The sequence below is a fragment of the Aquarana catesbeiana genome, linkage group LG06 (genome assembly GCF_042186555.1).
Source record: "Aquarana catesbeiana isolate 2022-GZ linkage group LG06, ASM4218655v1, whole genome shotgun sequence".
In the NCBI taxonomy this organism is placed as follows: domain Eukaryota; kingdom Metazoa; phylum Chordata; class Amphibia; order Anura; family Ranidae; genus Aquarana; species Aquarana catesbeiana.
The window spans coordinates 263,859,970-263,873,722 of NC_133329.1; the positions used below are offsets into that span (position 1 = coordinate 263,859,970).

The 13,753-nt window shown below is 44.8% G+C and overlaps 1 protein-coding gene across 4 annotated transcripts in view; it reads right to left on the reverse strand.

Annotated features, from left to right (window-relative positions):
* The window catches only part of KIAA2012 (KIAA2012 ortholog), a 313,387-nt gene that overhangs the window by 54,321 nt on the left and 245,313 nt on the right, over positions 1-13,753 (reverse strand). For all 4 annotated transcript variants that reach the window (XM_073633290.1, XM_073633291.1, XM_073633292.1 and 1 more), the window contains exon 17: positions 9,362-9,433. In XM_073633290.1, coding sequence (XP_073489391.1) covers positions 9,362-9,433 — 72 coding nt within the window. The remainder of the gene's footprint in view (positions 1-9,361; positions 9,434-13,753) is intronic.

Here is a 13,753-nt window from a genome sequence, read left to right on the forward strand (position 1 = left end):
TGTAATTACACGCCCCTGTTAAACAGGGGCTGAAAAATTGTGCCTTAGGCACTGGTGGTGGCGCCCAGAACCAAAAATGTTCTTACAAGCTATCAGCGTGATGATTGAGGAGGAAGAGGATAATTACTCAGGGATAGTCACTCAGCATCAGCATAGGCAGTCTTTGAAGGGATCTGAGATTTCAAAAAAAATTATTCGGTTACATCAGCATCAGGTGCTTGGTAGCTGGTGGTGATCCAAGACTGATTCATTTTTATGAAGGTCAGTCGATCGACCGAGTCAGTGGACAGACGCACCCTGTGATCGGTTACCACGCCTCCAGCAGCACTGAATGTGCGTTCCGAAAGAACGCTGGATGCAGGACAGGCCAGTAGCTCAATTGCATACTGTGCAAGCTCTGGCCAGTGATCCATCCTCAAGACCCAGTAACCCGGAGGATTTTCGGTGGGAAAGGTGTCCAAGTCTGATCTTGCCCCTAGGTATTCCTGCACCATGTAAAACAAACGCTGGCGATGGTTGCTGGAACCGATCATACCTTGGGGCTGCGGACCAAAAAATTGTCTGAACGCATCGGTCAGACGGCCACCTTCTCCACCGCTCCTTCTTTGACTGACCGAAGCCTCAGCAACACGTTGTCCAGAAACAGGAGTTTGTAACCTCCCAGTCTCTGGGAACGCGTTGCACAGACCTTTCTGCAAGGCCTTCCGAAGATGTTTCATCCTCTGCTCCCTCTGCGATGGCAAGATAAGGTCCGCAACCTTACCCTTGTAACGTGGATCAAGGAGGGTTGCCAGCCAGTATTGGTCCTCCTTGATACCACGAATACGAGGATCCTTACGCAGGCTTTGCAGGATCAGGGAGGCCATGCAGCGTAGGTTTGCTGAGGCATTCGGTCCGGAGTCCTCTGGGTCACTAAGGACGACGTGGTCCGCAGCCACCTCCTCCCAGCCACGTACAAGTCCATGTGTTTCTTGGGACTGATCCCTTAAAGACTGCTGCTGATGCTGAGTGCCAGGCTCCACCTCCATACTGACACAATCTTCCTCCTCCTCCTCGTCCTCTTCCTGTGTGATCGGCGGGCACGCAGGAACACTGTCTGGATAAAGGGGGCCTTGAGAGCTAAGGAAGTCCTCCTCTTCCTGCCTCTGTTCTGCCTCAAGTGCCCTGTCCATTATTCTACGCAGCGTGTGCTCCAACAGGTGGACCAGGGGGACAGTGTCACTGATGCATGCACTGTCACTGCTCACCATCCTCGTGGCCTCCTCAAATGGTGACAGGACAGTGCATGCATCCCTGATCATGGCCCACTGGCGTGGGGAAAAAAACCAAGCTCCCCTGACCCTGTCCTGGTGCCATAGTCGCACAGGTACTCATTGATGGCCCTCTGCTGTGTATGCAGCCGCTGCAGCATGGCCAACGTTGAGTTCCACCTGGTGGGCATGTCACAGATTAGGCGGTTCTTGGGCAGGTTAAACTCCTTTTGGAGGTCCGTCAGCCGAGCACTGGCATTATATGACCGGCGGAAATGCACACAGACTTTCCTGGCCTGCCTCAGGACATCCTGTAAGCCCGGGTACCTGCCCAAGAACCGCTGCACCACCAAGTTAAGGACGTGAGCCAAACAGGGCACATGGGTCATTTGTCCCTGTCGGAGGGCAGAGAGGAGGTTGGTGCCATTGTCGCAAACCACCATTCCTGCCTTAAGTTGGTGTGGTGTCAACCACCTCTGAACCTGCCCCTGCAGAGCTGACAGAACCTCTGCCCCAGTGTGGCTCCTGTCCCCCAAGCACACCAGCTCAAGCACCGCATGGCATCTTTTGGCCTGCGTACTTGCGTAGCCCCTTGAACGGCTACGGAGCACCGCTGGTTCCGAGGACAAAGCACAGGAAGAGGCCATGGAGGAAGAAGAAGAGGAGGGGGTGGAGGAGAGAGGTGTGTCACAATCATTAGCATTTTGGAGGCGTGGTGGCGGAACAACCTCCAACACTACTGCACCTTGTCCTGCATCCTTCCCAGCTGCCAGCAGAGTCACCCAATGCGCCGTGAAACTTAGGTAACGTCCCTGTCCATGCCTGCTGGACCATGAGTCAGCGGTAATATGCACCTTACTGCTGACCGCCCTGTCCAGCGAGGCATGGACATTGCCTTCCACATGCCGGTAGAGAGTTGGAATCGCCTTCCGTGAGAAAAAGTGGCGTTTGGGTACCTGCCACTGAGGAACCGCACATTCCACAAACTCACGGAAGGGGGCAGAGTCTACCAACTGAAAAGGCAGCAGTTGAAGTGCTAGCAATTTTGCCAAGCTAGCATTTAACCGCTGGGCATGTGGATGGCTGGGAGCAAACTTCTTTCGGCGGTGCAGCAGCTGGGGCAGGGAAATTTGCCTGGTACAATCTGACGTCGGTGTACCAAAAGCAGATTGCCCACAAGTACTTGGCTGTGACACACCTAATTCTACACCTTCATTCCTCTCAGTGCAGGTCTCAGAGGACTGAAGGTATAGTGGGGTTGGAAATCTCAGCTGATGAGGAGCAAGGAGAGGTCCTCTTTGTTCTTTGGTGTGGGTCTTTTAGATACGCTTGCCAACGAACTGCATGGCAGGTCAACATATGTCTGGTCAAGCATGTGGTACCCAAGCGGGAGATGTTTTGGCCACGCGAGATACGCTTGAGACATATGTTGCAAATAGCAGCGGTGCAATCTGATGCACTCGTCTCAAAAAAGGCCCACACCAAAGAACTTTTTGAATTAAGCGCAGAGACTGCAGCGCCCTGCACATGGGGAGCTTTGGGGTGTGATGCAGTCAATGTGCTGCCCTTAGGCTGGCCCCTGGAGGGCATCCTGCCTCATTGGTGATGTGCCGCCTCCTCCTCCTCCTCCTCCTCTCTCCTATCAGGCACCCACGTTGAGTCAGTGACCTCATCATCCCATCCCTCCTCATCACTGGAGCAAACCTGGCAGTATGCTGCAGCAGGGGGAGCATGACTGCCAGATTGCTGTCCTTCTTGGGCACCCCCTCTGTCCGTGCTCATGTTACTGCCTTCATCGAGCTCAGTATCATCATCAGAGCCTTCCAAACGCTGGGCATCCTCCTGGAGCATGTACCCAACACTGTGGTCAAACAGTTCGAGGGACTCCTCAGGAGGACATGGTGGGGCTAGGGAAGGAGTCACTGATGACATTGAGCCGAGGGAAGAGGCCGCTGCTTTGCCAGACAAAGTACCCTGGGCATGGGTGAGAGAGGATGAGGAGGATGAGGACGGCTTGGTCATCCACTCGACCAAGTCTTCCGCATGTTGCGGCTCAACACGGCCAGCTGCCGAAAAAAAGGCCAAGCGTGTCCCACGGCCACGTGCTGATGAGGATGCACCGTCTCCACGACCAGCACTAGACACAGAGCCTGCTTGCCCTCTCTTATTGGCTTGTGACTGTCTGCCTCTCCTTCTTGGCCTTCCAGACATACTAATGGCCTGTAGCTGTACTAAGCTGGGATATATATATATATATATATATATATATATATATATATATGTACTGATACTGCAGCTAGCATAATCAACTGCCTGCCTGTAGTATGAGAACACCACCAACCTTCTACAGGTAGCTTTAGCTGAACACTGTGAGGTGGACGCACCCCACTAACTTGTAGGTTTAGCTGAACACTGTGAACAGGACGCACGCCACTAACTTGCAGGTTTAGCTGAACACTGTGAGCAGGACGCACCCCACTAACTTGTAGGTTTAGCTGAACACTGTGAGCAGGACGCACTGCACTAACTGTAAATAGTCTAGCTGCCTGACTGTGGTACTAATAGGATCAAAAGAACACCAGTAATTTTCTTCAGGTAGCTGTATATACTATAACAAGACAAGCCTGCCTGTCAGTAAGAAGATAACAGGAACGGATCTAGCTGAACACTGTGAGCAGGACGCACTGCACTAAACTTGTAGGTTTAGCTGAACACTGTGAGCAGGACGCACCCCACTAACTTGTAGGTTTAGCTGAACACTGTGAGCAGGACGCACCCCACTAACTTGTAGGTTTAGCTGAACACTGTGAGGTGGACGCACCACACTAACTTGTAGGTTTAGCTGAACACTGTGAGCAGGACGCACCCCACTAACTTGTAGGTTTAGCTGAACACTGTGAGCAGGACGCACTGCACTAACTGTAAATAGTCTAGCTGCCTGACTGTGGTACTAATAAGATCAAAAGAACACCAGTAATTTTCTTCAGGTAGCTGTATATACTGTAACAAGACAAGCCTGCCTGTCAGTAAGAAGATAACAGGAACGGATCTAGCTGAACACTGTGAGCAGGACGCACTGCACTAACTTGTAGGTTTAGCTGAACACTGTGAGGTGGACGCACCCCACTAACTTGTAGGTTTAGCTGAACACTGTGAGGTGGACGCACCCCACTAACTTGTAGGTTTAGCTGAACACTGTGAACAGGACGCACCCCACTAACTTGCAGGTTTAGCTGAAACCTAACTTTGTAGGTTTAGCTGAACACTGTGAGCAGGACGCACCCCACTAACTTGTAGGTTTAGCTGAACACTGTGAGGTGGACGCACCACACTAACTTGTAGGTTTAGCTGAACACTGTGAGCAGGACGCACCCCACTAACTTGTAGGTTTAGCTGAACACTGTGAGCAGGACGCACCCCACTAACTTGTAGGTTTAGCTGAACACTGTGAACAGGACGCACCACACTAACTTGTAGGTTTAGCTGAACACTGTGAGCAGGACGCGCCCCACTAACTTGTAGGTTTAGCTGAACACTGTGAGCAGGATGCACTGCACTAACTGTAAATAGTCTAGCTGCCTGACTGTGGTACTAATAGGATCAAAAAAACACCAGTAATTCTCTTCAGGTAGCTGTATATACAGTAACAAGACAAGCCTGCCTGTCAGTAAGAAGATAACAGGAACGGATCTAGCTGAACACTGTGAGCAGGACGCACCCCACTAACTTGTAGGTTTAGCTGAACACTGTGAGCAGGACGCACTGCACTAACTTGTAGGTTTAGCTGAACACTGTGAGGTGGACGCACCCCACTAACTTGTAGGTTTAGCTGAACACTGTGAACAGGACGCACCCCACTAACTTGCAGGTTTAGCTGAACACTGTGAGCAGGACGCACCCCACTAACTTGTAGGTTTAGCTGAACACTATGAGCAGGACGCACTGCACTAACTGTAAATAGTCTAGCTGCCTGACTGTGGTACTAATAGGATCAAAAGAACACCAGTAATTTTCTTCAGGTAGCTGTATATACTATAACAAGACAAGCCTGCCTGTCAGTAAGAAGATAACGGGAACGGATCTAGCTGAACACTGTGAGCAGGACGCACTGCACTAAACTTGTAGGTTTAGCTGAACACTGTGAGCAGGACGCACCCCACTAACTTGTAGGTTTAGCTGAACACTGTGAGCAGGACGCACCCCACTAACTTGTAGGTTTAGCTGAACACTGTGAGGTGGACGCACCACACTAACTTGTAGGTTTAGCTGAACACTGTGAGCAGGACGCACCCCACTAACTTGTAGGTTTAGCTGAACACTGTGAGCAGGACGCACCCCACTAACTTGTAGGTTTAGCTGAACACTGTGAGGTGGACGCACCACACTAACTTACAGGTTTAGCTGAACACTGTGAGCAGGACGCACCCCACTAACTTGTAGTTTTAGCTGAACACTGTGAGCAGGACGCACTGCACTAACTGTAAATAGTCTAGCTGCCTGACTGTGGTACTAATAGGATCAAAAGAACACCAGCAATTTTCTTCAGGTAGCTGTATATACTGTAACAAGACAAGCCTGCTTGACAGTAAGAAGATAACAGGAATGGATCTAGCTGAACACTGTGAGCAGGACGCACTGCACTAACTGTAAATAGTCTAGCTGCCTGACTGTGGTACTAATAGGATCAAAAGAACACAAGCAATTTTCTTCAGGTAGCTGTATATACTGTAACAAGACAAGCCTGCCTGTCAGTAAGAAGATAGCAGGAACGGATCTAGCTGAACACTGTGAGCAGGACGCACTGCACTAACTGTAAATAGTCTAGCTGCCTGACTGTGGTACTAATAGGATCAAAAGAACACCAGTAATTTTCTTCAGGTAGCTGTAAATACTGTAAAAAGACAAGCCTGCCTGTCAGTAGGAAGATAACAAGAACGGATCTAGCTAAACTGAATACAGTGTATATATATATATATATATATATATATATATATATATATATATGCAACACCTGGGATGCATATATATACACAATACACTGTAAGTGCAGCTAACTGACTGACTGTTCTGCCTAATCTATCTAACTCAAATCAAATGTCACTGTCTGTCTCTCTCTCTCTCTCAATGAACGCCGGAACACACACTACACAGGGCCGCTGTGCAGGCGGCCTTATATAGTGTGGGGCGTGTACTAAATCCCCTGAGCCATAATTGGCCAAAGCCTCCTTGGCTTTGGCCAATTACGGCTCTCTGTTCAGGCGGCGCTGTGATTGGCCAAGCATGCGGGTCATAGTGCATGCTTGGCCAATCATCAGCCAGCAATGCACTGCGATGCCGCAGTGAATTATGGGCCATGATGCGCCACACGAATTTGGCGCGAACGGCCCATATCGTTCGCAATTCGGCGAATGATCGAACAGCCGATGTTCGAGTCGAACATGGGTTCGACTCGAACACGAAGCTCATCCCTACTCTGGATGATGGAGAAACTGAGACACGAAGCTCATCCCTACTCTGGATGATGGAGAAACTGAGACACCCTTGGACAACAGTATTGTCATTCTAGGGGGTAAAGGAGAGTTAAGCTGGGTATACACTAAAACTAGGATTGTCCCGATACCGATACTAGTATCCGTATCAGCACCGATACCAAGCATTTGCCCGAGTACTTGTACTTGGGCAAATGCTCCCGATACTTCACCCGATTACTGGACAGTCAGCGGTGATCGGTGAGTGGGGGAGTTACAAGCCCCCCCCCTTCAGCTGCTTTAGTGAAATGATCTATACAGTGGTGATCGGTCCTTGTAACTCCCCCACACACGATCACCGCTGACTGTCACCGCATCCTCCTCCAGTCCCCCTCCATGTCCCCTCCGTTCTGCTGTCCCCCTCCTTTCTTCCTCCGTGTCCCCCGCCGTTCTGCTGTCCCCCTCCTTTCTTCCTCCGTGTCCCCCGCCGTTCTGCTGTCCCCCTCCTTTCTTCCTCCGTGTCCCCCGCCGTTCTGCTGCTGTCCCCCGCCGTTCTGCTGCTGTCCCCCGCCGTTCTGCTGTCCCTCTCCATGTCCTCCTCCTTCCTTTGATGTATGAACAGAGTCAGTGATCACTGACTCTGTCCATTCACATAACTGAAATCTCCTGTGATTACGATGTCTCAGTTTATGAATGGAGAGGAGCCGCTGTCTTCTCTCCATTCATTTTCAGTGCAGCTGAGGCTGCAGAGAAAGGAACTGGGGAATCTATATCCTCGGTCTCTTTCTTTGTCTCAAGGGGGAGATTTTAGGGGTCTATTAAGAACACTGATATCTCACAAAGCCCACCAACAGGGCTGATTAAAAAAAGAAGTATTGCAATAAATAATAAAAAAAAAAAATGATTGTAAAAAATAATAAAAATTAAAATAAAAAACACACAGACACCATCCACCCCCTCTTTCCCTAGAAAAAAAAGAAAGCATTGTAAAAAAAACAAAAAAAATTGTAAAAAAATTGTAAAAAGACCCCAAAAAACACTGTCACGTGACATTAAAAAAAAGTATCGGTAATCAGTATCGGTGAGTACTTGAAAAAAAGTATCGGTACTTGTACTCGGTCTTAAAAAAGTGGTATCGGGACAGCCCTAACTAAAACCAGAACAAAAATTATGTATGAGGAATGATCGGTCGATTATCTGTTCCTGTAAGGAACTCTAATCACAAGCAGTGAGACATTGTCCCGTTGCGCTGCTGCCGAGATCGGGAAATGTCTCACAGTTTGTGATTAGCACTCCCCAGTGCCGACCTCCTGGCGGGCTCTGTACATGCTGTTTGTGCTTAGTCTAGTGTTTTTCGACAGCCGATCTCAACTGCTCAGACGAAAAAAAAATTTTGCTCAAATAGAAAAAAACACATATGATCAAAAGCAAAGCATGACCTGGAAGAAGGTAGCAATGAACATAGAAATCGAACAAAAGAAAGAACGTTTGCTTTGTAGTTTCCAAAGTTCTCGTACAAGTGAATACCATTGTCGCTTACATCATCATTATACGCACCTTTGTGGAAAACCGGACGATCTTCAATTTTCCTATAGTGTGTACTCCACTTTAGATGTACTAGTACATTTAGATACAGTAACAAGCTGAAGCCAAACTCCAGCTAACACTTTTTTCTTGTGGGAAAAAGGTTTACATGAATAAATAAAAGCACCCCTGTCAGGTGGAAAATGGGTTGTCTAATTCCTCTAACTGCTACATCTGCAGGACAGCTTGTTCTGTTGAAAAATAACAGACTTACCAGCAGGTTCACTAGGTTAAAATAAAGGAATGAAAGGCTAAAAAAGAAAACTAATGCAGACATCACATGTAAGAATTGGTAAGCTACAGTATAATACATGTTTTTGGGCCTAATGGCGGTAAGCCGGAGGAGACCGATTGCCAGATAAGCCATTTTAGGTTATTTTTTATTTTTATTTTTTGCAATATATAGGTGAAATTAGTATTATGTATTTTTTTTTCCAGCTGTTTGACATCCGAACATCTATCTGTCTAGCACAGTGAATATAAGCAACAATTTCAGCACAGATTTCTGCTCAGCGCTTGTTAAAACTTAAACAAAAATGAATAGCTGCAACTCCCAGGAGCAGCCTATTGCAATCTATCTATTTTTTTTCTGCAAGAGTTGCCTAAAGCCCGATTTGAGCCCAAACTTTTAAGGGTATGTCTAAGTCAACACCTCTATCACATTTTTTTGTGTCCTCATTTAAGAGACTTAGCGGTGGAGTTGGTACTGCACAGCATTAAGTGATATACCCGGGTGCTGGGGGATAGTATGGATTATGTGAATGGCACTGTTTTCTCCTATTGCCAGCAGCCACAATGCTTTGCATCATGGCCACAGCAAATTTAGCCGTGGCATGTTGACAAGCAGCACAGCTTTGCAAATTTTTGCTTGTTCAAAGAACTGAGGTACCAATAGTGTCTCCAAAAAATTCTGTTCAGACTAACTTTATTTTGTAAGCATGCTCATTGGTAATTTTTGTTCTTTCTTTTTCATAATATAATAAACATCATCATAATAATATTAAAATAATAAAGTAAAATAAGAACATGCCAGTTGTTAATATAAGGTTTAGTACATACCAAACTTTCATCTAGCGATGCTGCAACTTCTTGTAAACTTACAGAACCTTTGGGTGATAACTGAGGAGATCTCTGTGAATATTGTTCAAAAGGCAGCATGTGACATTTTGTTTACAGTGTCTTAATGAGGTACAAGAAAATAACAGAAAGGAGGTGAGAAAAGGGAGGGGAAAAGGGAACAAGAGAAGCACAGGGCAAAAAGAAAGCATCATGAACAATTTAATGTAGGTCAAGCTTCAAGCTCATAGTTATAGTGACAAATAAAACACTAAAGCCATAATAAGATTCATAAACTGCCCAGTAGATTTCCTCTACTGTATATATGATGTCAATAAATGAATATGTATTTTAAACCTTGTGCTTGGTTATTAAAATATAACGTCAGGTCCATAAATATTGGGACATTGACACAATTCTAATCTTTTTGGCTCTATACACCACCACAAATGATTTTAAATGAAACAAACAAGATGTAATTTAACTGCAGACTTTCAGCTTTAATTTAAGGGTATTTACATCCAAATCAGGTGAACAGTGTAGGAATTACAACAGTTTATATATGTGCCTCCCACTTTTTAAGGGATCAAAAGTAATGGGACAGATTAACAATCATCCATCAAACTTTCACTTTTTTAAAACTTGTTTGCAAATCCTTTGCAGTCAATTACAGCCTGAAGTCTGGAACACATAGACATCACCAGACATTGGGTTTCATCTCTGGTGAAGCTCTGCCAGGCCTCTACTGCAACTGTCTTCAGTTCCTGCTTGTTCTTGGGGCATTTTCCCTTCAGTTTTGTCTTCAACAAGTCAAATGCATGCTCAAATGGTTTCAGGTCAGGTGATTGACTTGGCCATTGCATAACATTCCACTTCTTTCCCTTAAAAAACTCTTTGGTTGCTTTCACAGTATGCTTCGGGTCATTGTCCATCTGCACTGTGAAGCACCGTCCAATGAGTTCTGAAGCATTTTGCTGAATATGAGCAGATAATATTGCCCGAAACACTTCAGAATTCATCCTGCTGCTTGTCAGCAGTTACATCATCAATAAATACAAGAGAACCAGTTCCATTGGCAGCCATACATGCCCACGCCATGACACTACCACCACCATGCTTCACTGATGAGGTAGTATGCTTTGGATCATGAGCAGTTCCTTTCCTTCTCCATACACTTCTCTTCCTATCACTCTGGTACAAGTTGATCTTGGTCTTATCTGTCCATAGGATGTTGTTCCAGAACTGTGAAGGCTTTTTTAGATGTTGTTTGGCAAACTGTAATCTGGCCTTCCTGTTTTTGAGGCTCACCAATGGTTTACATCTTGTGGTGAACCCTCTGTATTCACTCTGGTGAAGTCTTCTCTTGATTGTTGACTTTGACACACATACACCTACCTTCTGGAGAGTGTTCTTGATATGGCCAGCTGTTGTGAAGGGTGTTTTCTTCACCAGGGAAAGAATTCTTTGGTCATCCACCACAGTTGTTTTCCGTGGTCTTCCGGGTCTTTTGGTGTTGTTGAGCTCAACGGAGCGTCCTTTCTTTTTAAGGATGTTCCAAACAGTTGATTTGGCCACACCTAATGTTTTTGTTATCTCTCTGATGGGTTTGTTTTGTTTTTTCAAGCCTAATGATGGCTTGCTTCACTGATAGTGACAGCTCTTTGGATCTCATATTGAGAGTTGACAGCAACAGATTCCAAATAGCACACTTGAAATTAACTCTGGACCTTTTATCTGCTCCTTGTAAATGGGATAATGAGGGAACAACACACACCTGGCCATGGAACAGCTGAGCAGCCAATTGTCCCATTACTTTTGGTCCCTTAAAAAGTGGGAGGTACATATGCAAACTGTTGTAATTCCTACAACGTTCACCTGATTTGAATGTAAATACCCTCAAATTAAAGCTGATAGTCTGCAGTTAAAGCACATCTTGTTCGTTTCATTTCAAATCCATTGTGGTGGTGTATAAAGCCAAAAAGATTAGAATTGTGTCCTTGTCCCAATATTTATGGACCTGACTGTATGTGTATAGGACTGCTGCACCTTAGAAAAATCCTGAATACTGGATTCAAAGTATAATAAATGCAAAGAAAATTGCGCTGTCCTGCATAATAGGCATTCTCCAATCCCAGAGGATGCCTATTATGGAGAAACGCACCAGTCGGAGCTAGAACTGGGTGCGCCTGCTGATCCCGTGGCCACAGTATGCAATTTAATACTGCTTGTAATTTCTACAGTCTTGTAAGTGCAATACCTTTTTTATTAAATGTGTTTCAACAGTATGGTGCTATGACACTTTTCCTTTTTGCATTTGCTATGTACTTCTGCTGGAGCATGTTGGTGGTTAGTGGCTGAAATACATTTTTCCACAGTGGGCAAATTACTGCTGAGAATCTTGTTAATGGGGTCATGGAGCTGCTTTGAGATCCGATGGTGAGAGCATCGGCTCTTTTCTGTGCAATAAAGGGCAATTGATCTTTTTTTTCTGAGATCAATTCTGTCTGGTAAGAAGCTTCACTGTTTGAACTAGCACTTTTGTCACTGGAGCGCGTTTTTTTTTTTTAGCAGGCACTGAACATTTTTTAAAGACACTTGGATGGACTTTATTTTAATATATATTTAAGGACAGTTTATGAATTAACCTCCTTGGCGGTATAATTATTTCGGATTTTAGGTGCTGAAAGCGGTACAATTATTTTGCATGGAAATTTGGCGTTTTATATTGTAGGTCTGTAATTCTTATCAATAACACACTTAAATCTGTCCAAACAAGAGTCTAGTAGATATCCCGGGTATGATAAAGGTTGAAACACAAAAACATAAATTATAATATAATAAATAAAAATAAATAATTAAAAAAAATAAAAATAAATAATAATAAAATAAATTTCCCCACGATTCACTATCGTCCAATTCTGCAAGTGTTCTAATTTACTATCGCTGTTTTCTAGCTGGTCTAAAGCCACTTTTGACGTAAAGGGACACTTTTTGGTTGCTATGGACAATCTCAAGTTTCCAGGCAGAAAGAACAGTATATATAATATAAAACTGCATGCAGGGCATTGGACAAAGCACTGGGAACAAAAGGGATGTGAAATAATTTCATACAGTACTGTAATCTGTAAGATTACAGTACTGTAAGATTACAGTACTGTATGTGTTATGATTTTTACAATTTTTTGAATTTGCCGCCAGGCTCCGCCCCCGTGCGTCGCGACACTCGCAGGGAACGGAGCCTGGCACAGAGAGGCTGCGGAGGAGGACGGAGCCCGCAGACACAGCGGGGGACATCGCAGGATCCCGGGGACAAGGTAAGTAAAGCCACACCAGGATCCTGCGATGTAATCCCGAGTGTGGCTCGGGGTTACCGCTAATGGTCCTGAATTTTAACCCCGAGCCACACTCGGGAAAACCGCCAGGGAGGCTACGAATTTTTATTTATTTATTTATACATTTTTCATTATATATGTTTCACTATATTGAGTATATATCAGTACATGATCTATTCTATTATTTTTTAAGGTTATCTTCTTTGGTGATACACAATTTGTTTAACTTGCTGAGTATGAGCGTTTGTGATATTGCAGAAATTTAAAGTGACAATGTCACAGCTTCATCAGCAACCCTTTTAAAATAATCAAGACGGCAATTGAAATTATAAATAAAGAAGGACAGTAAGTTACATAGTTGGTCAGTTTGAAAAAATGTTTATCTAGTTCACCCAATAGAAAAAACAAACAAATAGAAGAACCACCATATAAGCAATCCTGTACTCATAGTTGATCCAGAGAAGGGCAAAAACCCCTATAAAGCAGGGTCCAAATTTGCTCCAGCGATGGAAAAAATTCCTTTCTGATCCCCTGGATCAACTATCCCTGGTGTTATTAACTATACATGTTAATAGCTAGTTATATTTTACCTATTAATGATAATATCTAGTTATTTCTTTTTAGCAGAATATAAGCTGTAATTGGAACTCTAAGCAAGATTTTTTTTTTTAGTAAATAGAAAAGGAAAAGGTCAGAATCTCTGTCAGGTTTTCACTATTGTCTGTGATCTTGGCCAAGAGATTTTTTCTCATTTTCTGTTCCCAATACACAACAGGAAGGGAGATGAGATTTCTGCACTGTGGGCGAAGTCCCAATATTTAACAAATGTCACTAGAACAGATGTCCATAATAGGGGAGATCTTCTCTCTGCTTCTGTCTGGTGACAACTATAACAATGAAGATTTACTCCCACTTTATATTTTGGTTCAAACGCATCATCAGGACAGAAAGTGAGTGCATCTCTTGACAAATACTAACCTTTCCTCACTCTGCCTAACTTAGTTTTAAGGCATTAAGCCCAGTGCACGAAAATGCACAAAAAAGGATATGCCTTATTTTTCAA